Source organism: Ambystoma mexicanum, chromosome 2q (assembly GCF_040938575.1).
Source record: "Ambystoma mexicanum isolate Mex_15411 chromosome 2q, UKY_AmexF1_1, whole genome shotgun sequence".
Lineage (NCBI taxonomy): Eukaryota > Metazoa > Chordata > Amphibia > Caudata > Ambystomatidae > Ambystoma > Ambystoma mexicanum.
This window is the reverse complement of record NC_090924.1, coordinates 417,381,774-417,408,433: the sequence shown is the minus strand read 5'-3', so window position 1 is coordinate 417,408,433 and position 26,660 is coordinate 417,381,774. Positions and strand designations below refer to the sequence as shown.

General features: G+C 43.6%; 1 protein-coding gene across 1 annotated transcript; it reads right to left on the bottom strand.

Annotated features, from left to right (window-relative positions):
* Positions 1–524: 524 nt before the first annotated feature.
* Positions 525–26,660, bottom strand: LOC138568729 (olfactory receptor 1f45-like). Its single transcript, XM_069646513.1, has 3 exons — positions 26,420–26,660; positions 22,672–22,805; positions 525–1,484 (listed from the first exon to the last, which is right to left on the bottom strand). The coding sequence occupies exons 1-3, from the start codon at positions 26,658–26,660 to the stop codon at positions 525–527; spliced, it is 1,335 nt and encodes a 444-aa protein (XP_069502614.1).

Here is a 26,660-nt window from a genome sequence, read left to right as displayed (position 1 = left end):
GACTAGATGAGATAGAAGAGGATAGAGAGGATAAGGCAAGGTCAGCTGGGAGGGAGGAGAAATCAGAGAGGGGAGGAAGAGAAGAAGAGCAGGTATCAAGGAAGAGTGATGGGCAAAAGTTCTGGAGGTCGCGTCGAATAAAAGAATTGAAGGAGGGTAAAGGAGAGGAAGGTGAAGTGCTGGAGGTAAGGGAGAACGAATGAAGGAATGAATGAAGCAGTACAACCAACTTTATTATCCATAAACAAAATCCCCTTAACAGTGTTATTTTGGCACCCCTCAGCCGAAACAAAAACATGCTTGCCTAAAATACAAAAAACCTGCAACGCACTGAGAGTAATTGCCACATTTATACAGACTTCTCTCAAATTCCGGTCATTTTATGTATATTCACTTTAGTTTTACATGCACTTTATAATCAAGTGTACTATTTAAAATTGGCATCTTCATCAGCTTGTCACTGAATATTGTAAATATCAGTTGTCCATATTATTCCTGAAAGTCCTCCAATGGTTTCCCAACGATTAATTGAAATTCAAGTTTCGGCAGATAACTCTTTTCATGGCTGCCTTTACCTCTCGGTTCCTGAAGCTATAGATGATGGGGTTGAGCATTGGAGTAAAAACAGTGTAGAGCACGGCTACCACCTTGACATCATTATTCATAGCCAAGGTTGAAGAAGGCCAAATGTAGCTGAATATTCCACTGCCATAGTACAGAGCCACCACAGTGAAGTGTGAGGCACAAGTGGAGAAGGTCTTCCACCGCCCCTGGCTAGAGCGTACCTTCAGGATGGCCAAGATAATGTGGACATAGGACACTAAAATGAAAGTTAGAGGGAACACCCCAGCTAGAACTACCGCTGTAAGGAAAATGGCTTCTGCCAGGCGTGTGTCAGAACAGGAAAGCTTGAAGAGTGGAGTGGCATCACAGAAGAAGTGGTTTACTACATTGGGTCCACAGAAATCAAGTTCTAAAACAGACACAGCCTGAATCAGAGAGTTAACAAGACCACAGATCCAACAGCCAGCCACAAGTTGGATACGTACACGCCTGTTCATGGAGATGGAATAGTTTAAAGGGAAGCAAATGGCCACGTAGCGATCATATGCCATGACAGCCAAGAGGTAACACTCAGCGACTACAAAGTACTGGAAGAAATACAGCTGTGTGATGCAGCCAGCAAATGAAATGGTTTTCCTACTAGCTACAAAGTTGTCCAGTAGCCTGGGGACAGTGATAGAGGAGAATATGATATCAATGAGTGCCAGGTTAGCTAAGAAAAAGTACATTGGGCTGTGCAGGTGCTGGTCTATGGTGATCAGACCGATAATGGTCAAATTCCCCACTGCAGTGATGAGGTAGACAACAAGAAAGACCAGGAAAAGACTATAACTCGGATCTAGGCCTTCAGAGAGGCCAACAATGAAGAATTCCTTAACTGATGACTGGTTCCTCCATTCATCCTGCAGCATGATTAGTGTCTAAGGAAACAAAACAATTGGCATAAAGATGAGTGCTATGTCATTTAAAGTACACATTGTGAAGGAGGCTTGGATGGTTGTGCACTGACATCAACAAAACAAACATGATTTTCACATTTGACATTAGAATAGGACACCCATACTCAATATTTACTGTTGATGAATCCAGCAGAAATGTATTTGAAGGGACAGCATGCAAGTGGCAGAATTGAGAAATAGGGAAGTGTTGAGGGTGTATCATGTTAAGTATTTGAATTGAAACTTAATGTAATGTTTTCCAGGAGGCATTCCATGCCGCATATGCATTGACCATGATCCCACTAATGTATATACATTGTATTTCTTTTACAAACATCCAAATTATATAGAATTTCCTAAAAATACAAAAAGGAACTTATTTTGAGGGGACCTCTATATTGCATGTATAGGTCCCCTCGCATATAGGTAGGTATACGTTTAAGCAGTCCTCTGCATACGAAATGTATTGCTTGCATATGTAGGTGTAAATAATGCATGGACATCCAGTTCGTTGTGGGCATCTATTAATGTTTACAGCTAAGCATGCACGCAATCCTAAATGTTTCTCACCATGTCCATGCATAGCGGGGACATTTACATGGATTCTCATGGAAACACATTGATTTCTGCATTTGAGCCAACATGTAGATTGCATAGGAATCCAGATCATCATTGTCCACATCAAAATCAGATCCAGGTGGAGATGATCGCAGAAATGTCTCATGGAGGTGAGGGAGAAGAGTCAGTGTTGACTATGTTCGCCCTATCTCACTAAAAGAAATTAAACAACTTTGCATGATGTATAACATTCATGCATACAACGTTTTATGCATAGCTTTCATGCACCATGACTCTGCCCCACTGACATTAATATGATCAGCAGTGCATTACAGCTTTTAACCAGAATAAACTATTTAGATGTGGACTCTACTTGCCGATCCATGTTTCCTTTCTTGGTGTTTGACATGAAGTGGAAAATGGTAGACCTAGGCTCTGACTTGTGGGCACATATTCTATTTGTATTTGCAATTAATTACTCCACCCCAATACCAACAACATGGAGTAATGTTCTCGACTGTGTTTCAGCTGAACAACATATTTTAATATCCTTCCTCAGCAATAAATATACATTTCAAAATGTACAACTAAAATGTATAACAAATCCATAATATATGTCTGAATGCAGTTCCTTAGATGAGATAAATGATATGTGAATGGTTCAGAAGGGGCCTGAAGCATCAGATTATCTCATTTAAATTGTTAATAAGTTGATTAAGAGTATTATTACCACAGTACCTTCCAAGAAAAATAAGCCCCAGTATACATATCAAGACATTTATAAGTTAAATGGCATGAATAGTATCAGAAATCAAAATCTCCTTGGGACACATGCAAATTATTAATGGTTAGGAATGATTTTCAGAGGTACCAATGGTGCAAGGGTTTCTGAGACACCAACCTACTGGATAAGCAAGTGTTCTTACCAAACTCTTTTTGGGTAACATAGGCTGAGCACTAAGGCTTAGACATAGGCAATCAGGGTTTTGGTATGCAGGTACAATTAACAACACCAAGAGAAAATCAAGCAATAGCGTTCCACAAAGATATATGCAATATACTGTTTATTAGGCCAAAACATATGCAGGGAAAGATCAAGTATACTGTATAATGCACACACTGATATCTTCAAACATATGTACAAAATAGGTAGCAGAACTATTTTAGGTAAAGTGGAGAAGGAAAAAGTGGTTACACATGTATCAAACATTATGCCTTATAATTATAGGACAAATACCTTAATGTAAGCTGTCCTTTCCTTGCCAGGCAATTAAGGTACCAGTGTGCTAAAGGAATCAGCTCACAGGTAAGTACATGACTAGAGATTTTGGAAATCACAAAGTCCCCATTTTACAAGACTTAGCTAAAGCTAAAAGAAAGTTATTATGCAAGTTAAATCACACTTTGTTATAAAAATAGGTTACCAGAAGGAAGGGAGTCACTCCAAATTATTACACACCGAGGGTCCCCAAAGAGAAATGCCCAACCAGAACTCCACCAGCTACGTTTAGGTATGTTCGATGTTAGGGATTGGACTTTGCCCATTTAATCCATGTTGGATGAGGGGGGGGGGCTAGAGTGGTATATGCACTCAGCCCCTCAACTCCAATTCTTAAAACGGTGTTGTGGGTCGGCAGAAGGAGCCAGATGTTTTAAGGTCATTCTAATTTGCTTTTATTCAAATATTTTTTTTAAAGGCCTATCTTTCCCTATTTCTAGAGAAAGACCCCTACCTATCTAAAGGAAATGAAGGTGCCTGTCTGTCATCAGGGAGTCCCAAAGAAAGAAAAGTCCTCAGTCTGAATTTAATTCTACCTGACCCTATCACTAAGATAAGTAAATTAAACAAGTCCAGGAGATTGGCTTGATTCTCCTGGTGTGCCATATCTTCTGACAGTCCCTTTGTATCAATGTCTCTATTCCTTCGGCTGCTTGTCTAGCACAATCTTCTGTAATAGTCTCCCTTTATCCCGTGGAGAAACCCTTGTAGTTCTTCTAGAACAGTCTTTGGTTTTGTACTCTCGTTAGAGATGTATCTGTGACAACTTTCTTCGTAATGCTTTCTCACCTTCTTGCTGGAGATTTTAGACCTCTCACAATCTATTGATCAAGGCTTTCTCAGCTTGACTGTGGTTTCTTCCCACTTGGTATTTCTCCTCTCTGGATTCTTTCTTGGAAACTATCTTGTGTACTTGATAGTGTAACGTTCACCTGGTATCCATGGGGATGTCACTCAGCCTGTTCTGACCTCTTACGACCTCGAACCCTTCCCTGGAGTCTACTCGACTGGAGACTGGGCCTGAAACACAGGATTGGTAGAGTTTAACTCCCTATTGTCTCTGTGTGCTTGAACCCCTTCTTCCCCGGGGTCCAACCCTTCCCTTGGATCCACAGCTCACCTTGTTTCACCGCAGGGATGCGTCGATTGATGCGGGCTCGTTTCTGCCTAGTTAAATCACTGGCAAGAGTCCGACAGGTAAGTATAATGAGTCTTTTGAACAGTTCTCTAACTTCGTTTCTTTCCTTCGTTAGATGATGGCCGGGTCCGGGGATGGCGACATGCTGCTGAGATGAGTAGCGCTGAAGGTGAGTGAGAGCACGATGCGCGATGCGACCCTTTCGTATTTGTATTGAACAGAGTTATTTTTCAGTGTCTTTTAGGTGCTGCGACTTTTTCAGCGTGGATGCCGGTTATGAAGAAGAAATGCGGTGAGTAAGCGTGGTATGCGGCGCCTCTAGATGTTTCCACGCTAACATGGAGTGTCTTTTCCCTCTTGCTGATGGATGAGAAGTTCCGGAGACAGAGTTCCCCCAGAGCGGCTGGGATTCAGGTAAACGTTTGAAGCTCGTACCGTCTTTAAAAATAAGCGAAGATTTGCCGAATGCTTAATAATGCCTTTTTCGGTTCTTTTCCCTTTTCCTTAGGAAGCAGCGTGCCGGGATGGGAATGACACCGTCGAAGATGCCCGCAGAACAGAAGGAGCGATGAATGATGGGCAGAAGCGCCGCAAGGTAAGGCTGTGCCTAACGGTGTTCTTGTTCTTGCAGGAGCTGAGCGCAGAAGAAAGATGCAGGCCTACTGGAGACCGATCCGAACACGGTGAGTGTCACGCTGCAGGTGCAGAAAACACAAAGCATGTTTCTCAGCCTGGGCGTGGCTTAAATAGTCTCTGGGTATCCCAGGTGTCTCTGGGCTGAACCACACCCAAAACACTAGACTGCACATGCAGTTCTGGGAATTGAAATATGTGGGGGCAATCATCTTGTCCCCATCAATGCACTACAAGTCCAATCCCCAATGTTATCCTATGGGAGTGAGTGAGTCTGGTGCCACAAGCGTCAAGTCTGACTCCAAGTGGGTCTTTGGTTGGATGGAGAGGCCCTTGAGGGCCATATAGGTGATTGTGGCCTGGCTCCTGCCCGACATCTTGGAGGGCTGGGGACATGAGGGGCAGGAATCATGACAATAGTCTTCTCTGTCCTTTGTTATTACAAGATTTTATGTCACAGTTTTTCCCCTTTTGATCTGGGAGCTCATATAGTAATGTCTCCTTTTTCAGGTAGTTGTTTGGAGTCTTCATAGAGTTCCCACACAAGGTTATTCAATCTCCTCTTTATAAGCTTCACACAGTTCCAGTTACACAGGTTTATATTAAGTAACTCGTCATGGGTACTGCAACAAGTTTCTCTTCTTGTATTTGGCTGCCTCAGCTGCCTCCGGCTTCTCTCTTTCTCTCCATTACCAATCTATATGTCAGGGAATGTTGTGGGCCATGGCATTGGCTTGGGTGATCCTCTTTGATACTGTCTTTCTCGTTTCTATTTTCATCATGCTCCCGTTCTTGGCTTCCCTTCAGCCACTTACAGAAATTGATGGTGGGAAGCTGCTTGTGTTTCCCGTTGCCTTCTCATTCTGCGTTTTAATTGGCCTCTGGGCGGAGTGGGAAGACGAGTGATCCAGCCTCTTTTCTGTGGTTACTACATGGAAGGCTGAGTCTCTGTGCAGCGTTCACCCGAACAGTTATAAAATATCCAGTTCAGCATGGAGCGCAGCGCGGAGTGGTCTTCTGTGGTCATCGGCAGTTTCAGCGGGACCGGAGCTTGACGAGGGCTCAACCAAAATGTCACCGGGAGGCCCCTTGACTCGTCAAAAATCACTTTGCCTAGATGAGTATGTGACCGCTTCCAGTATTAGGATGACTGAAGCTGACAAGGTGAGTCCCTCCTTCCAAGCTGTGCTCAATGTAATTAACCAACCACACCATGAAAGTCCTGCACTCTCCTCACAACAACCTCGCATGCACTCCAAACTAGCATTTGATGTGTTACAGAACCCTTCTACAACTCACACACTAACTCGACCAGTTTCCTCAACACAACCAGTCGTGACAACTGAAATGATTCAACCGCCCAGAGTTGTGTTGACACCCTCCATGCGAGAATCAACAGTGCATGATTCTTCCTCTTAATTAACTGACATGGCACATGCAGACCCAAAAGACCTGTCTATATTGGACCAGAAGCCAACAAACATGAACCCTCAAGTGAGCAGTGAGGGCCTGGGACAGCATCATTTGATTACTCCGACACACTCTCCCGCAAATCAGGACACTACCCGGACTACCGTGGCGTGTCAACACATGGAGTGTATATCTCCAGAATGACTCTGTTCAGCTTCCAGCTTCCAGGAGAAACCAGATATTGATGCAGCCCTCAAGGCTGCTAGTGACCCTAGAGGAAAGCTCCGAATCTCACTAGATAACCTAGAAATTCAACACTCCATGCAAGCAGAGTGACAGGTGCGTGCTATTGAAGAAATCAAAACTCACTTGGCCTCCCATAAGAAAGCCAAAGGTTCTCAAAGCACCAAACGAGCCATGGTGCAAATGATGAACAGAGACCTCACACTGACCTCACCCACACATCACACTATACCAACACAAGATTTAATGATTGAAACACCTTGCAGCCATACAATGGGAAGAAAGTCAACAAACACTAACCAAGGACGAACAACATAAGCACCTCAACAACACCTCAAAATAATTGCCATGATAGACTAAGAAAAATTACAAATCAACAGAATACCACTGCTCACTCCAACAAACAAGACAACTCAAATGCATCCTTGTGCATCCTTGTGCAGCGGACTGAGTGTGGAAACAGAACGCAAGCATGAACATGATTTGGTCTTCCACTATGACTCTCCAAAACACTAATTACAACTATCAGCTGAAGCGATAACCTAGCTGCAAAACAACATCATGGCAGCCTTAACATTCTCAATGTCCCCCTTCAACAATTGTATCAATTACTGAATTATACCTTAAAAGATCAGGCGACTCTTCCGAACATGACACATATAAAACTGGCCTTTCTAGAAAATGTCATTGCCAAAGTGCACAAAAGACTTGATAAAGAGGTAGAAATATTGCAAACATGGCAAAATAGGTGTGTGACTTAGCGAGACGTGAAGAATGTGACAAAATGTGACAAATCTACACTTATGAGCAGCTTGCTAGAAAATTGCAAATGGATGAGAGCTCAAACAATCTGCCAGAAACCCTCTAAACCAACAACAAAGGTGTTCAAAACTTGCTCTACCCAAACTGAGATTATATGTGAGAGACCAGATAAAAACAAACACGAGAGAGCAAACTGTACTCCAGAGTCGACAAATGAGGAAAATTCAAATCAGTTGGCTATTGCCACGCAAGTTGCATCAGAATCAGGAGACAAATCATCAACTCTAGTACTAACTGGAGCTCCCATGATAGCAGACTTGACAAATAAAGCCCTAACCATTGCGGCTGACCCCAGAGTGCAAACGCAGAACAGCAATCTGGTCAAACAATTTCCTATATTTGGAAAAAAAAACAGAAACAAAAGGAACCTAATCTCAAATACCACCCTCTTGTAATGGCACAAGAAATCCAAAAACCAACCGATGGCACAAAACCCCAAATCTAATGGACCAAGAGCCTTTATGCGAACATAAGAACTCCCCCACAAGACAACTTTTGAGAAAGCGACACAAAGCAGACGGCAAAGAACATAATGCCTGCAACGATTAACAAAAAAACTATAGACTCACTTTCTAAGGTCGACAAATTGCAAAACAGCACTGATCCTGAACATAGGAACAAAATTAGGGGCAACTCCACCACTTTGTTCAACAAAACTATAGTAGATGACGAAATCATAGCTCTTCTTAATGAAGTCTCATACTATGATGAGGAAATGGAATCGAGTGACATTGTGGAAATAAATGAACCACGCAACGACATTTCCTCATCAATAACAACAACCACTGCACCCTCATCTCTGATGTACCTGACAAAATAACGAAAACAGCAAAAAACAAAGGGCTATTTAGTGAGTTTTTAACTGTTTAACAGAAAAGAGTGGCTGCAGAGGACAAACTGAAGAGACAGATGAAGAAACCAAAAGAAGAGTTTAGCCACTACCAAAAGATCCACTCTAGTCATGGATAATAAAGCAAATCCAGACAACATGAGCAAGAACTTAATAGCTGTCGAGAGGATCCTTTGTGCTAAAGACAATTTTATATTGAATTAAAGAAACATCATAAAACTAATTCTCAACAGCCCAAAATTAAGACATATCACAACAGATGATATCAGAGTGGTTCGTTTTAAAACGAAAATGGGATGCACTGGGGTAATTTTACATCCGGATTCTGCACTAATACAAAAGGCCTCCTACAGGTGACGAGTGGCTTTTTACTGATGGGGTTCGAATTTACGAACAACCCAGTACAAGAAACTCCCACAAATATTAATAAAGACACAACCCCACTGCAAAGAACAAGGAGACACCCCAGAAACAGAAGTGAAAACAAGCAAACCAAAAGCCATGACTCAAAAACTAAAATCCAACATTTTCAACCTTTGAAAATATGATTGAGCAATGAATGACACAAATATTGCCCCCATGACAGTGAGACAAGTAGAATTAAACTCCTCAAGATTTAATGAGCAAGACTGGTCATGTATATCAAAAGCACTATCATCTACTTATGATCATTAGAGCCATGTAAAGCCCACCCAATGGGTCTTAACAATTGGATCTTGGAACTCCCGTTACTTTGTTTGTCTCTTTAATACCAAAAACCTGGGTCTGGAGAAATATGACAACCTGCGCCTTCAAGAATCGTGGTTTAGGACGACACCTTTCTATGAGGGATACGACTTTTACCTAAACTGCGTCCAGAAAGGATGAGCCGGTAGACCTTATTCCAGTGTGCTCATGCTCGTGAAGAGGGGCATGGGCTTGTGTGTGTGAGAGACCACAAATCCTAATCTTTTTGGCCAAACAGTCACCATTGAAAGACAGGCTAATGACAACTCGCTGAACAATGTAATGGTCCTCCTGTTCAACACAGGCATGTGTACATATAAAACATTTACCAGAACAGTAACGGACAAGCTGGATGAAGTATTGATGACCTATAAAAACCCACACATATTCTTGTGTGGAGATCTAAATATGAGATTCAAAAATGAACAAGGTAGTCTATTGTAGAAAATGAACCTACACACAAGGGCACACAAATAGTCTGAAGAAATGTTAGAGCGCAACCTACATATGCTAAATGCCCAAATCAGGGGAGACATTCCAGCCAACTGGACCTGCTCAAGGGGGAAGCAACATCATACCTAGATTACATCTAATAGACCAATTCAAAATTGTCCAAAGGCCCACGAGCTATCACACCTACTTGAAGCAACATGCAAAATCACAATGGTGAGAACTAATCATCATCTTAAAATCCTGCTTCAAGTCTCAAATGGACGAAATAGACCAAAAATAAGACTCTATGATATTGCTACAATAACCCATGCATTGGATAATGGCTTAAAAGAATCAACTGAGAGCCCAGAATACACATGGCTACTCCATGAATTCAAAGAAATTGCGAAAACCGACAAAAAAGTTAAATACACACTAAAGCATACGTACAATATGCTAGTAGTAAAAGCGAAAAAAGTCTTGCACACAGACCTAAGGAAGATCAAACACAGCACTCAGATAGAGAAAAATCTCCTGCTCAGAAAAAGAAAAAAAATATATAAAAATTGGCTAATCTCCACCAAAGCCCTCAGATTCGAACATGATGCTGAACAAATGCTGAGAGCGGCCGCTAGTCAGAACACGAGAAATCTGTGGGAACTCATCACCAGTGATGACACCACCCAACTGGCCCTTCATTCCTCCAAAGTCCATGATTCCACATGAGTGACACATATTACCACCCTATTTGCCCTCAAGCCAGGAATAACAAAAGCATTAGAGATTCCACTTCAATGGGATATCGGTTGTGTTAGGGAAGGCATTGAAATGCGCATTGATAAACTCATCTCATCAAGGGCCCCAGGACCAGATGGTCTAACCAATAGCATGCTGATAGAGGCATGGGGACCATAGTCAGAATGCATCTTGCTCCTGTTCAAACAAATTCCAAAAAACAAAATAATTCCAAACTCTTGGAAACGAGCCATAATAATACCTATATTCAAGAAGGATGATAGAGAAGATCCACAAAACTATCGACCCATCGCCCTTCTTGATATTATAAGCAAACTTTTTTGGTCTATATTGCTGCGTGACCTAAACAAGTGGTGCTGTGGCGAGTGGACGCTTGGATCTGAGACAAACAGGATTTGTGAAAGGTGTGGGAACCACCTTGAACTTCCTACTACTACAGTGGAAGCTTCGAAAATGGGGATGCCTGAGTTCCCTCTTGGATGCCATCATGCCCTTTATTCAGCAACCTCGGTTGAAGTTAGATTGAACAGAGAGGGAGATGTCACTCAACAAATTAACAGGCATCATGGTTTAAAACAAGGGTGCACACTAGCATCATCAATATTTAACCTGTTTCGGACCTACACGAATCACAAAACCTTGTCCCGACCTTTCCACACAAGATTCAGAACCAACATGTCACGTGGATACTCTATGCAGACGATCTGGTCATAATTGACCAAACCAGGATTGGCTTACAGTGCAGACTGACTGAATTGATGTTATACACTGATGCCAACGATCTAAAAGTAAACATTAAAAAAAACTTGTATATTGGAAATTGCCTCCCTGGCTAAAAGAAAACTCAAAACCAAAAGAAAATTTACCTGGAAAATTGATGGATAAAGACTTGTGCAAATGCAGTCAATCTGATATTTGGGAGTTCTAATAAATCACAGCACAAATGAAAGTAAGCGGTACAAAGTATTAAGATAAAAAACAAAAAGACAAGTCTGGGACAAGCTATCCTTAAAACCTACAGAAATCTCACGGTCATACCTCTCATACAATTCTACATACAAAAAGTTCAGCCCACACTAACATATGGTGCAGAGACGCTCGTCAACCTGAGATGGCAAACATGGGCGATATTGGAAGGCTTCTTCTGGAAACGTGTTTCAATATTACCAAAAGGGCTGCCTGTAGCCTCAATCAGGTAAGAGCTAGGACTCCAATCCATTGAGGGGATAGTCCTCTGGAAGACTCTATCACTGTACAGGAAACGCATCATGACAGATCATCTCCCATCCTTTGACATCATCAGAACTACACATGTTGAAAGGAGAGAGCAACTATTGGAAACATGGAAAAATAGATGTGCGCGCTGGCTTCCAATCATACAAACCACGTCTGAAACCCTGGTACATAATCCAAACCTGACTAAAAGAAAATCAAAGAATATGGGCCTCATTGCACGGATGGCGGTAAGGGTTTACCGGTACCAGTATTTTACCAGTACCGGTAAATCCTTACCGCCTTACTACGAGGTCCCTTTGCTTTTTGCAGGCGTTAAAAACCAACCCGCAAAGGGACCCAGGGAGCTAATTACCGTACTGCAATTTGTGGTACCGTAATTAGCGCCTTCCCCATTCCCATTATTCCCTATGGGGCAAAAATGGGAATGGGGAAGGGCAATGGTGGAAGAGGGAATTACCGCCCCACCAACCTTGGAATGGGGCGGTAATTCCCCTTTCCGCGAAGTCGGTGACGGTATTTTACCGGCATGAACCATGGCGTTAATAGCGCCATGGTTCTCCGCCATCAGTGTAATGAGGCCCTATGACTGGATAACCACCCAACAAATGAGAGCAAAATAAGTCCTAACAATTCCACACAAATATGAAACGAGGACTATTGCGTCCCAAAATATTTGATCATGTTTCCCTCCAAGCATTATCGTGACCTATTCTTGGGTTTCCTACTGAACATCGTACCTGCTGTAGACGTTCTACAAAAGCAGAGACAGCAGACCAATTCAGAGCCACCGTGCAGATTTTGCAGCCAAAAAGAGGCGACTGAATCTCTCTACCACCTAATGGTGGTGTGCCCAAACCTTAGACATTCAAGAACTATATGCTTGACACATTTCATCAATCAATCATTGGCAGCACAAGAATGGTGACATTTGCTTGTAAAAGGAGGAAATACAGGCATGATCTTAGAAGCAATGAAATTCTTGGAAATACCTCTAAGTAGACATTCGGAGGTGGGAATTGTTAACATACCAAATTCTAAATGAATACATTAGAAAGACTACTCCTCCAGCCTGAAATAAGGGTAAAACAACGATGAACTAATCTGTGATGCCTGCCACTAGAATTGGATCTATGCACAGGTACTGGAATAATGATGAACGATGAGTGATGTATTGCAATGATTTTCTTATGATGTTTTGTTTTATAAGGTTTATAATAAAGCACTGCTAAAGAAAAGAAAAAAAAAGAATTGATCTCCCTTTCACGGCTTCCCTTCTGCTGTATACTACGTTTAACATTAGGAAGCTGTTCAATTCTCTGATGGTCTCGGCGTGTTTCGTCGGGCGTCTTGTTCACCACAGTGTGGATGTAGTCTTGCCACCACCTGAAACAGGACTCTCCTTTCCGTCACAATGGTTCCTCTGTTGTTGAGTATGCTGTGCCTCCAGTGTCTTACTCCAGTGTTCTGCAGCTCTTGGAAAGTTGCGGGCTCTGCGGCTTCTCTCAGGTCCTCCTCTCTAAGGCATGCACACATCAGGGGGCTTCCCCGGCATAGGATACACTCTACTTCTTCATGTTGCTTCACTTGTCCCGGTTAAGTATAGGTCTTCTCTTAAAGAGACATTGGGCCTCATTATGACCCAGGCGCTAAGTGTTTAACAGCGCCGTAATAGGCTGTGGCACCGTTAAACACCTAGCGCCTAATTACGAGGTCCCTTTGCGGGACCCGACCTTAACGGCTGGTTTTACCAGCCGTTAAAGTAGGGACCCGCAAAGGGACCTTGGTGCTAATGACGGTACCGCAATTTGCGGTACTGTAATTAGTGCCTTCCCCATTCCCGTTGAGCCCTATGGGGCAAAAATGGGAATGGGGAAGGGCCATGGCGGCATGGGGAATTACCGCCCCACCAACCTCGGAATGGGGTTGTAATTCCCCATTCTGCCATGGTAGACTCCGGCATGGACCATGGTGCTAATAGCACCATGGTTTAGCGCCGGAGTCCTAATGAGGCCCATTCTCCTTTCCTTCTACGGACTGATTGGTTCCAGCATTACTGTCAGCCAAATATATAGAGGTTGCTATGCTGTGTGGCTTAGGGAGTTACTCTCAGGAACGGGTATCCTTGTCCCCTAAGGGGCAGTCTCTCCCAGTGAGATCCAACTTGTCCAGACCCCTTGGGAGGGTCTTGCAGAGCAGTCTCACCTCCTTAGCCTCAAAGGGGGAGGCTCCCGCTTGGGGAGAAGAGAGGAATACCTTTGATTCATCACAACAAGTAATAAAGAATGGCTGGTGCAAACTACTCAATCCATTTGTACTGTTTCGGGTGGATCATGGGTTGCAGGTCCAGTGGCTGAATTTGGTGTCTGGCTAAACATAATAATGACTGCAAGATTCACTGAGTAACATGTAAATTCCCCATGCCACTGTAATAGTCATAACTTGCCAGCAGCTTATACATGAGTATGCAGCATTTTGTCAAACCATACATTTTTGTAAAGTACGCAAAGATGTCAAGTAAAAAATGAACAATTTGTGAGCTTTACAAGTGATAGGCTGCCAAAATCTATCATGGATAAACTCACTCATGAAACCCACTGTAGCAGTCCATGAATAGTCTTTGCAGCACTTCTTAAGCGTTACAATCCACTGATCTTCAGTTCTGTAACTCTGAGATGAGATCTTTAGAGGAAAGTAGATCGAAAGAGATACACATTGCAAGACTGATGCATTGCCACACACTCGAATGGTGAGTCACACATTAAATAAGGTGTTCCTGGCCTTCATATATTTTCACAAATGTGAACCCAGAAATTCAGCAGCGCAACCCACGATTCCATTATCGCAGAAAATATAGTCACAGTATTAGACCAGAATGACAGTACAATTCACAGGCACGATTAGTTTGCTGTGCCATCCACATTTTTAAAAAAAATGAAATCTTTTAACATTGGAATTAATAGCTGGTCTCCAATATAAACATTAAGATTCCACATGCGTATGGCAGATATCTTCATGCATGTTATATAAACCCACCATCCAAACATCAGTGCAGAAACAATAGCCAATAACGGTCACTGTAATGCACATTACAACCCCAATCAAAATGCCTGCATATTTAAAACAGCGCAGTCTTATATGATTTGGCAACATGCTCCCCCATTACCTTCAAGTAGTTCTGTCAGCCGCAATTATCCGATCAACTTAACCGGCATTGATGTTTATATCCCTTCCTCATTGCCTTTGATCGGAAAAAGTGTTCTAGCACCACTCTGTACACAGCAGGTTACAGCATGTGGTATTTTAAGTGCTAGCTTTGTCTCTTACCAGGTTGAAAGTATGCACTTTTTCTAGAATATATTTACATAGGTCAGCAAAAAACATTACCTTATTACCGCTCCACACAATATCTCCCTGCTCACGGGCCTTTTTAAGTATGAGCTCTTTAAATGGAAAACTTGAAAATGTGACTACACAATGTCTTGGCCTCTGTCCCATAGCAGGTTTGGGACCTACGGATCTATGAACTCTCTCTATTTCACAATACAGTTTGGGATCCAAATTAAGCATTTTTGGCAAATTCTTCAGTAAAAAAATCAGTTGAGTTGCTACGCTCAGCATTTTCAGGAATACCAGAAATGTGAATATTGTTTCTTCTTGAAAGGTTTTCCTGTTCAGACAATTTTGTAGTCAGCTTGTCATTCTGAATGTTTAAATTGATATGGATATTGATATTGATATTTTATTTATATCATGCTCATACACAAGTGTTTGAGAGCGCGACAAAGCAAAGGGAGGGGAACAGGGGAGAACAAAATAACAAAAATAACAATCTTACTAGGCCCAGTGACATTAAGAACGCGCAAGTGCATGGAAAGGGGAAAAGGGGGAAAGTGCGTGGAAAGGGGAGAAGTGGAAAGTGTGGAACAGAGGGGAGAACAGAATAAATAGTAAGTGAAATAAATAAATAAATACATAAATGCAGTGAAAAAAGGTAGTGCAGCCAGCAAGTGGCCAGTGCATGATTAGTCAGATAGGGTAATTTTGATAAGTGCAGAAGAAGAGTGAGGACTGTAGGGGTACCGATACAGATCCCAGTGCCAGGGGTGGCCCGGAGGCAGTGCAGGTGGGAGGCAGAGTGAGCAGGTACCTGTGTCCGGGACAGAGGGTGGCCAGGTGCACAGTGCCGAGAAAGAGAAGCAGATCAGCAGGGGAGAAGAGGGGCAAAGGCAGAAGGGAAGAGGAAGGTCTTGAGGTGCTTACGGAACCGGAGATGGTTCTCCTCAAGTGTCAGGGTGGTCAGGAGGCTGTTCCAAAGGGAGGTCCCATCAGAAGACAGAGATCTGCCCCCAGCTTGTTTCTTTGAAAAACGACCGACTCTGAGGGAGTAAGAAGTGGAGGAGTGAAGGGCTTGAAAGGGGAAGTATTTACAGAAGGATAGTTGAAGGTATTCTGGACCCAAACCCCAGAAAGCCTTGTAGACAATGCAGAGGGTTTTAAATGTAATCCTTGGCTCCACTTGGAGACAATGAAGGGATTTCAGAGCTGGAGAGATATGATCCCAGGGCTTGAGGCCAAGGACACGTCTTGCAGTACTGTTCCGAATTAGTTGTAAAGGGCGAAGAGTGGAGGTAGGTAGATTAAGAAAGAGGCTGTTACAATAGTCCAACCTAGAGAAAACCAGAACTTGGGAGACAGTGAGCTTCTGGGAGAAGGAGAGGAAAGGCAGAGTACGACAAGGGGGTGCACTAAGAAGTTTGACTTTTTAGAGTCATCAGAGATATGTGAGGAGAAGGAAAGTGTGGAGTCAAAGATGACCCCGAGGTTCTCAGCCTCGTAGGTAGGGGTAGGAGGAGGGCCAAGGGAGGCTGGTCAGAGAGTGAGGGGATAGGATGTTGGAGGTGTACTAATGAGGAGGATCTCAGTCTTTTTGGAATTTAGATAAAGATCGATGGCGGCACACCAATTTTGAATGGCGATTAGGCAGTCAGAGATGAGGAAAGGAGAACAGGTGCCTGAGGGGAGCCTGAAAATGAGTTGGGTGTCATCAGCATAGTACTGGATGTTTGGGCAGAAAATGGAAATGCAGTAGGCGTGGGTTGCCAGGTATTGGTTGAAAAGCCAGGGTGAGAGGTTAGACCCCTGGGGAACACCACAGGTAGAGAGGGAGATAGAGGATAGGAAGAACCCAAGTATTATCTGGGAGGGTCGATCAGAAAGGAAAGAAGTCAGCCAGGCCAGAGCCTGATCGGTGATAACCAGGTTGGCATGGAGATGATAGAGCAGGATGGCATGGTTGACCGTGCCGAAAGCAGAGGAGAGATCAAGTAGGATGGAATGTTAGAGTCAAGGTTAGAGAGCAGGTCCTCACGGATGTTCAGGAGAACAGTTTCCGTGCTTCTGGCAGCTCTGAATCCAGATTGGTGATAATGGAAAGAGTCAACAGAGTCAGAAAAAAGGTTAAGCTGAGAGATAGCCAGCTTTTCCAGGAGCTTCCCAAAAAAGGAAATTGTTCGGTAGTTAGCCTGACAAGAGGGATCAGCTGTGGGTTTCTTGCAGAGAGGATGGACAAGGGAGTGCTTCAGGGGGAAAGGAAAGATCTGGAGGCAAGATCAAGTAGGATGAGGACAGAGGGAATGTTAGAGTCAAGGTTAGAGAGCAGGTTTGTTACTGCTTGATGCCTCTCTTCCTTCAGACTCACATGAGATTCAACAGTAACAACGTTGGCAGATTACTCCTGGAACTTTTCATCTGAAGCAAAAAGTGTTGTCTTGATCTCAGCAATATCTACAGTGACTCTTGTCAACGGCTCCAATAATCTATCTTCCCTCTCTGTTCCAGTGTGTCCATCTTGTCTCTTCTGTCTTTTAGCATGCTAGGAAATATCCAAAACAGCAGAGTCAGCCACAATGTGGGCAGTTAAATCGGGAAACTCAGGAGCCCAGCTCTCAAGCTGCCACCCCCGAAGCCAGCAGTTCTGGAATGTGTATCTTTCCTTAATGTATTGTGTCTGCAGCAGGTTTTCAAACTGTAGATTATAAATGAATGTATGTCTTGCTCAGAGCAACTACCAGAGAACACCTCTTTATAATTAGCATTGAAACTGAAATTGTTTCTTTCATCATCTTCAAAAGAACAACCAGCTGGAAAACATTTACCTTGTGTTTCCTTATAAATGTGAGAAGTTCGCCCGACTCGGACCCTCTGAAATTATGCTATATAGACGGATAAGGTCACAATATATAATCAGTAGATTAAACGTTTAATAAATGTAGTATGGCAAATATATGAAGACATTGGGCCTCATTACACGGTATGCGGTAAGGGTTTACCGGTACCGGTAAAGGCACCGGTACCGGTAAACCCTCACTGCCTTACTACGAGGTCCCTTTGCCGGACCCGACCTCAATGGCTGGTTTTACTTACCTATATCGGTGTGTGAAGAACTTGACTACATCCTATTCACCTTTTAATACTTCTCCTCACCGCTTGATCAGGGGAAGACTCATACTTCACCCACTTTAGATTTAAGTTTAATCCACCTGGCTCAAGAAGAAAGGATGTTGATCCCGAAACACGTCAGCCAATATTTTATTGTATACATGGACTATCATTACTTAGCATTTTGTTGACAGCAATCTTAGCTTCTTTTCAGTTCTAAATCAAATGGGAATTATTTGTGACTACAAATGAAAACCCTTTTTGTTTTTTTCTTATGAAACTATTGAATGTTGATTCTTATTCATATAATTCATATATTACTGAATAATTATAACTATAATTGTTTACTTTGTTGAACCATCAGTTGATGGATTTATAATAGAGTGCAGGGGACGGGAGGGTTCCCATCTTTGGATCCTTGTTTCTTTTCCTACATATGTTTGTTAGTGATTCTGTGCCAGGATCACTTTTTCCTCCCCCGCAACTTAAAAAAGTTATCACATTAGAAGAAAATTGACTTTACATTTTTTTTACATTTTTTAATACTTGGGAGTGCTCCTACTTATCCCTTCTTTTCCTTCATGTCAAATTAGGGCTAAGTTTGGACCATGACAGTTGCGGGTCCGAGCCTTTAATACACTGAATATATTAGTGTTATCTTGTGCTGTGCACACACCTTCCTGGAGGTTCTGGTTAGGATTGCCATCCCATTACTCTTCTTCGGGATCTCCTGGAGTTTAATCAAATTTGCATTAGGTCTACTACTATGCCTGGATCTTGTACAGTGCTCAGGTGCCCTGACACCTTTGGTCATCTCCAGATATGGTTGGGGGAGCTCTAGTGGTTCAACCAGGCACTCCCTCTTGCCTAGCTCATCGTGACCTTCCAAGAGCGCCAATGCTTTGGAATGGCAGTAAAAGAAGTGACTTCATCACACCATGGCCTCACAAGCTATGTGAATGAAATCATTGTGTAAGGCCAGACACAATCATCTGTGATGCTGTGATCCTTATATGGTAGGGCAGGGAGCTCAACAGGATGCAGCAGAAGTTATCTCTTTACTTCAAAATATGTAATGTTATGTTAGTTCAGTTCCAGACCAGGGATTTTTTATTACTATTGTGTATTTTTGTATCCAAAAAATGGCAGTCACCTAGAGGCTGATTCATGGAATTTGAGCTGAAAAACAGTGATTTGTGCGCCATTCTGCCCGCAAATCCCCATTTGTTAAACACGGATTTGGCGTGAATGGCACACAAATCCCTGTTTTTTGGCAAAAATAATTCCATGAATCAGCCCCTTAAGTGTTTTGTGACCTTTACTATGCACATATTCACTGACTCCCTTTGGATCACCACAGAGATCTAGACCCTCAAAACATACAAGCCTATGACCTATGACATTGGCATCTACCCTACTCCGTGTCTATAAAATGCCCCTTGCTGCTCTCTACTCTGCACTGGGCAGATCCACTTACTTCTCAAACATAATTACCTCCCCTCACAAAAACCCGACAAACTTTCATCTATCCTCCAGGAATTTCTTACACCTTCCTTGCAAATATCTATTTCATCCTCCCTCTCTGCTAATGAATTTGCTCACTACATTTCCTCTAAAATTGATAACATTTGTCACAATCTCACAGATCTTCTCTCTCTCTGCCTCGGTGCACCTCTGTCTGTCCACCACCTCTGCCCCTACTCCTGAATTATCACCCATCCGTCACAGCACCAATCCATCTTGCCCTTCAATTGAGCCATGTGATCCTCCAATGTACGAAGACTGTGTCCCAATCACCGGCCCTTATCTCTCTGAGATCTTTAACCCCCCTACTAGGTTGGTCTCTTCCCTGCCGCCTTCAAATCTGCAGCTGTCTTCCCATTTAAAACATCCTGATAAACTATCATCCAAATTCCCTCTTAGCCCATTATTCAAACTTTCTTGAGTGGGTGTCTTCCATCGGATCACTAAGTACATTGAGCATAATGGCCTTGGTGATCCACTTCAATATGGATTGTGTAGTAGAACTCCACAGAGAATGTACTCATGCATCTCTCAAATTTTCTCTCTGATGCTCACCACTCCAAGCTCTCATCATTTTGGACCTTTCTGCCGATATCATAATTGTAGACCTCTCCTCTCTCCCTATCACTGTCCAGGTTCTGAGATTTCTCAAATCTGATCCTACCTGGACTGTCCAGGAATCAGTCCTTGAACATCTGCATTTCATCTACTATACCTCTGCCATAGCTAGATTTATCTAATCCTTTGGCCTTCAATACTACCTCTTAGCTGATGATACTCATATCTATTTATTCCCCCCGCCATCCACCCCAGCCATCTTGGAATGGATTACATGCTGTCTCACTGTAATTCTTCACTGGATGTTTCTCTGCTGCCTCATGCTGAAGCCTTTAAAAATGGAAGTTATCTTTCTCCCGGATTTCTATGCAATCCCTAACTTACCCTCTCCTATCTCCTTCCTGCCTGAACTTCTTGCCCCCTTTCCCAAATATTGCATCCATGGAGTCGTATTTGATTTGCGTACTCTGACTGAAACAATCCCTCACTCCCACCACGTATGCCATTCATATTTGCTTTCTCAACATTTTGAAAATTCATACATGTCCTACTCACCACTGTAATACAACTCTAAGCTCCTTCTGTGTGCTCAGCAAACTCGAATATGGCTTTTGCCCACTCCTTAGCCTTCCACTCTAACCCAGTCTTCTTTTAGACAAATTCCTGAGCTTTGCCACCGATACTCTCTGCAACCTACTGTGACAAATCGAGGGAATTTGGCTCTTCTCTACAAGCGGGAGCCCCTTCCTGTGAGGCTCGGGAGGTGAGCCTGCTCTGAACTACCCTGCTTAGGGGTAGAGGCAATTGGGACCTTACTGGGAGAGACTCCCCCTTATGGGACAAAGACTCTTGTTCCCAATAGGAGATACCTCAGGCTAGTTATACTGTGGCCTACATGAGATGTATTACAACACAAGAAGACATGAACTGTTACAATTGGAAAAGGATCAGGACCCTTAAATTCATGAGATTCACCATACTGGGCCGAGTATGTGAAAAGACAATGCAGAGAGTGAAACAGCTGATACCGAGAGAGAAAATTGCAGTTTCAAGCTGAGTGAGGTATTCAGCTGCGTGATAGCTGACGTGGAGAGTGAGAAAGCCGCGAGTTTCAAACTCACTCGGAAGGGCAATATGGGGCGCCAAAGTTATAGTAGTCCTGAACAATGAAGAAGCAACAGGGCAGGAGCCCAAGAAGTGGTGGTGGCAGGACCATGGGCACCAATCCGTGTTGGACAGCTGGTCTGAGGAGCATTGCAAACACCACCGGCAAAAGGAGGTCTCACGGTATCCAGGCGTTGAGCACCATGATCCCAAGAGATAAGAAGAGAGAACCCAGAGCCATAAGTCTGAGAACAGATGGTGTTTGTGACACATAGAGAGAGTCTGAATCTGTGAGAGAGAAAGACTCCGAAAGCATCCTCCTGCAAGACCGAAGGTAATCGGGAGACCAGGAGGTACGGAAAGATTCAGAGCAATCATTCTCTCGCCCAGCTAAACCGTCACAGTAGGAAATGTGGAAGAGGGTTATTTTTGAAGCCAAATTACAACAGAAGTTGTGAGTCAAGAGAAAATCAATAAAGAAAACAGTTAATTTGGCGCAGCAAACAATATGAAATGGAGTTAACTTTGAAACAAAGAAGATAAGAAGATTGCGACTCCAGGGACAACCATTATTACACACCCTTAACTTGTCACAGTGAAAAACAGAGTTAATGTTGAAACCAGATAGATAACAAGCTTACGAATCAGATGAAAAGCTGGATATGAATCTGGAGAGAGAGTGAGAGAATCAAAGTGAGATAAAACCCTTGGAAAGATTAAAACTAACTCGCTATCCTGTAGAAGAGCAATTTAATAATAAAGACAAAGAAAGGGATGATGCTAAGTATGAAGATGGAAACCAGTCACAAAAGCAAGTGACCCAAAAGAAGTGGAACTGTTTTAAAATGAGGGTGAAAGATTTACAGCAAGATCATATTCCCTCAAAAGGGATGATTCAAAGGGAAGAAATAAAGTTCAACAAACCACTACAGGAGTTAAGGAGATTAATACGAGACATCTGTCATGATGCCTACCCCCGGGCATCAGGACCAAGCCCATCAGCTCTGGGAGCACGCATCCAGACACTTATTAAAACCCCAACAGCCCCGGCTGGGGGCTGTTTGGGTTCAGTCCTGGCGCCTTAGGCGCCAGGCTCATCATAGGAATCAGTCCTGGCTCCTTAGGCGCCAGGCTCATAGACTTTACTTACCTGATGCAGACCATGCTGCAAGTGAGTCCAAGCCAACGTGAGGCTTGGATGGGACTATTTTATTACAGGGACTATTTTTTACTCGGGCGTGGTTCTGGGGAACTTCTTACCTGGAACTACTTTGGAGGCTATTTAAACCACGCCGAACAGCAGCACACGCTTCGCGTTATTCTGCATCCAGCAGCGTAACGCTCACCGTGCCTGCAGCCAGCATCCAGACTTCTGCCACGCCCGCCTCGAATCTGGAGCTCCTAAAAACAAGAGGAAAGAAAAGGACAAGGTTAGAAAATGAACTATTTTAGAATTCCTCACCTGATTCCGGATCCATCTCGCCTCCGGACCGGAAAAGAACATCATTTCATGCAGCGCCACGCGATACTCATCTGCCCTCGCAGCATCTTCCGATTCGGCGCTGCCTCCATCATTTCTTCGCCGAACTCCGGCACCTGGGGGACAAAAGAAAACAACAAGGTGTGCTGAGAAAACCAACAAATATAATTCTTATCACCATAGACTTACCTGAATTACCACCGGAGGCATTATTCTATAACTCTCCACATCTTCATGAGCTGCACCTGCAAAGAGAGAGAAAACAAAACGTTAAACACGTGCAACATTTACCGGACAGCGTCGGGTAATACAGACTCTTAACTGAGCGCCACCAGCTACCACAAGAGCATCTTCTCACAAACTCAGCTGCAAGACAAGGAAGGAAGGGGGGAACAAGAGTGAACATCGGACATATTGAACTCTATGAACTTGATACTTACTGGTTCTAGCCAGGAACCTCAGAGTCAATACTCTCTGGAATTCTCCCACGCCTTCAAACCAGTGAAGTAACTGGCATCAACGCGCCCCTGCAATCCATGCAGGATGGAGAGCTCATCTTTCAAGAGTATAAGGTGAGATTGCTGAAAGGGCACTTCGGAGTGATAAGTGGGGAGGACAGTGGGGGGGTGCCATCACTTGAATCCACTGGCGGCTAAATCCATCTCTCCACTTGCAGGAGAATACTTCTACGGGTCAAGCAGACAAGATTCGGAGGGCCAGTCCAGTCAGTCATCTCTGCTCTACGCATCACATTGGTGGAGACCGCAGCCATCCGGGTCCGACCGACGCCCCTGTGGGAGCCAGGTGAGCGTAACAGAACGCAAAGCCTCTCTATAAATCCCCACCCTGGCATTATGGAAACCTCGGAAACCGACCAACTGGCCCAATTACTGATGGAACTTAGGGCGGAAGTGCACTCTGCTTGCCAAGAGACTAATGCCCGCAGGAGAGAACTAATTTTTTCGAAGGAGCGCACTGACGATCTGGCTAGGCAGCTGCTGCAAAACCAAGCAGGGCAAACACCTTTACCAGAACTTGGGGGGAATCCAACTCCTGTTTCATCGAGCAATCCGGTGCAAGTGGTTTTACCAGGGGCTATTCCTTTAGCTCCACCTGAACGCTTTGCTGGGGACCCAAAAAGGTTTGCCGTGTTTATGAACCAATGTCACTTGCACTTTCTATGCAGACCTGGAGCTTTTCCAAATGACCAAGCCAAAGTAGTTTTTGTATTATCATACTTGAGTGGCAGTGCAGCTGATTGGTCGATTCCATTGGTCAATCAGGATGACCCTCTCCTTCGGGACTTTCAGGGTTTTCAAATGAGCATGGAAAGACTATTCGCTAGACATTCCCAGGGACAGGCCCTGGATAACGAACTTTTATCCCTATGACAAGGTAACCAGGATCTGTTAACCTATATCGCAACCTTTAATAGGCTGGTGGTAGAAACCGGATGGCCAGAGGTAAAACGAATCACACTATTTCATCGTGGACTCAGGGAGAACTTAAAGATGTTTTGGCCCAAGTTGTGAACCCACCTCAGGATTGCGCAGAATATATAGACTTAGTGGCCCAGTTAGACCATGGGCTTCAGAATAGAAAGTCTGACCGAGCTAAGTTCGAGAATCGGGTATTGGTTAAACCCAACGAGAAAGGAGACGGCAGATGCAATTGTGTCTATACTGTGGGGCCTTAGGACCTTTTCTACGGGATTGCCCTATAAAACCATCCAAGAAAATAGTCGGAATCGCTGATAGAAATCAAACAGAACCTGATTCGGGAAACGACCACGCCCGACAAGCGTAGAGGTCCGCTTGCTGAGCTTGAAGAAGGACACTCAGACCTCGCACCTAATCATACCAATGGTCCTTATTGATCCAAGGCAGCCATCACGCATGCATGCAGTAAGGGCATACATTGACAACGGAGCCGTAGGGAACTATATGGACCACAAATTGGCTTCTAGGATGAATCTACCTTTCTGCAACAAAACCTCTTCGGATGTCATCACCACAGTTGATGGAACTGAAATCGCCTCTGGGCCTGTAACTCATTCCACCACAGAGATGACACTGTTGGGCCAAGATGGGCATCGAGACTATTGTGTTTGATTTAATCAAAGCCCAGCAGTTCCAAATAATACTGGGAATACCTTGGTTGGAAACAGATAATCCTAGTATTGATTGGCGAGAGAAGAGAATAACCTTCCCGGATTGTGCACAGACCTGTTACCCGGAAAAAAACCTTGAACAAAGGCCTGGCCACAGTTGCTAACCCAGTTGCGCAGTTACCTCAAGAATATCAAGAATTCCAAGATGTTTTTCAAAAAGAACAGGCAAACACCTTACCACCTCACAGATCATACAATTGTCAAATCGACCTCATACCCGGTGCACAACCCCCATGCAGTAGGATCTACGCCCTTACGGAACCCGAAAACCTTCACCTACAAAAATACTTGGACCAATACCTTGCTAATGGCTCTATTCGTCCATCCAAGTCCCCTGCATCTTCAGCTTTGTTCTTCGTGCCTAAAAAGGAAGGTGACCTCAGAACATGCATAGACTACCGCGCATTAAATCAGATTATGGTGAAGAACCGATACCCATTACCTCTGATCCCCGAATTACTAGACAAAGTAAAGGATGCTTGCATCTACCCTAAATTAGATCTCCGAGGGGCATATCATCTGGTACGTGTAAAGAAAGGCGACAAATGGAAGACTGCCTTTCGCACCAAGTACGGATTATTCGAATATCAGGTGATGCCCTTCGGGTTGTGCAATGCACCAGCAGCCTTCCAGTATTTTATGAACGATGTCCTTCGTGAACTCATTTACGTCTGTGTTGTCGTATACATAGACGATATTCTAGTGTATTCCTCCTCAGAATCAGACCGTGTTAAGCATGTGAGTGCAGACCTTGAGAAACTACGCCAGCACAAGTTATATGCAAAATTGGAAAAATGTGTTTTTCATACTACGGAAGTTGAATTCCTTGGATTTATCTTGTTTGTTTGTTTATTTTATTTCTATAGCGCTCCGGACCCAGGAGTATAGGGGCGCTTAGTACAAGGTTACAAGGCACAGTACATGGTAATAAACAGTGATGCTAGAGCAATTTTAATAGCAGTTATATACAGGCAGTGGGGGTGATAGCACCCAATCGTGACATAAGTGAGGCATGAACAGTCAATACATTATATAGCAAGGTCTGACTTCAAAGTTGACTATTTGTCAGAAGCCACCCAATGACAAGTTTCCTGAATGACTGGAAGGAATTGGAGGATTTGATGCTCAGTGGCAGGGAGTTCCAGAGTTGGGGGGCGAGGACAGTAAAGCTCGAGCCTCCGGCTCTTTTAGAGTTAAATCTAGGTACTGTTAGGCATAAGGTGTTGGAGGATCTCGTGGTTCTAACGGAGGATTTCATGGTCAGTTTATTGGTTAGGTTTGGGGGTGCTAGATTGTTGAGAGCTTTGTACGTCAGGCAAAGTGTTTTTAGGTCAATTTTATGTTGGATGGTGAGCCATCTGCATGTGGTTCTGGTGGTCGAGATGTGCTCACGTCTGGGGATATTTAGCGCTGCCCGTAGCACGTTATTTTGATGGACTTGGAGCTTGTTAATCATCGCTTGGTTGGCACCTAAGTAGAGACTATTGCAATAATCTAGTTTCGATTGTATAAGGGCTCTGGCTAGTATGAGGCAACTGTTAGGGGAGAGAAATGGTCTACAGGCTCTAATGAGTTTTCCGGTATATGCAGTGGCGGAGGCAGTTGCGTTAATTTGTTTAGTGAGGTTAACGTTGGCATCAAGATAGAAGCCAAGTGTTTTCACATTTTTGGTGACCGGGATGGTGTTGCCATCGATTATGATGTTAGTGTAGTTGGGGCTTAATTTTTGTAGGTTGTTGGGTGAGCCAACAATGAGCAGTTCGCTCTTCTCGTCATTGAGGCAGAGGCCATGTGTGGCCAT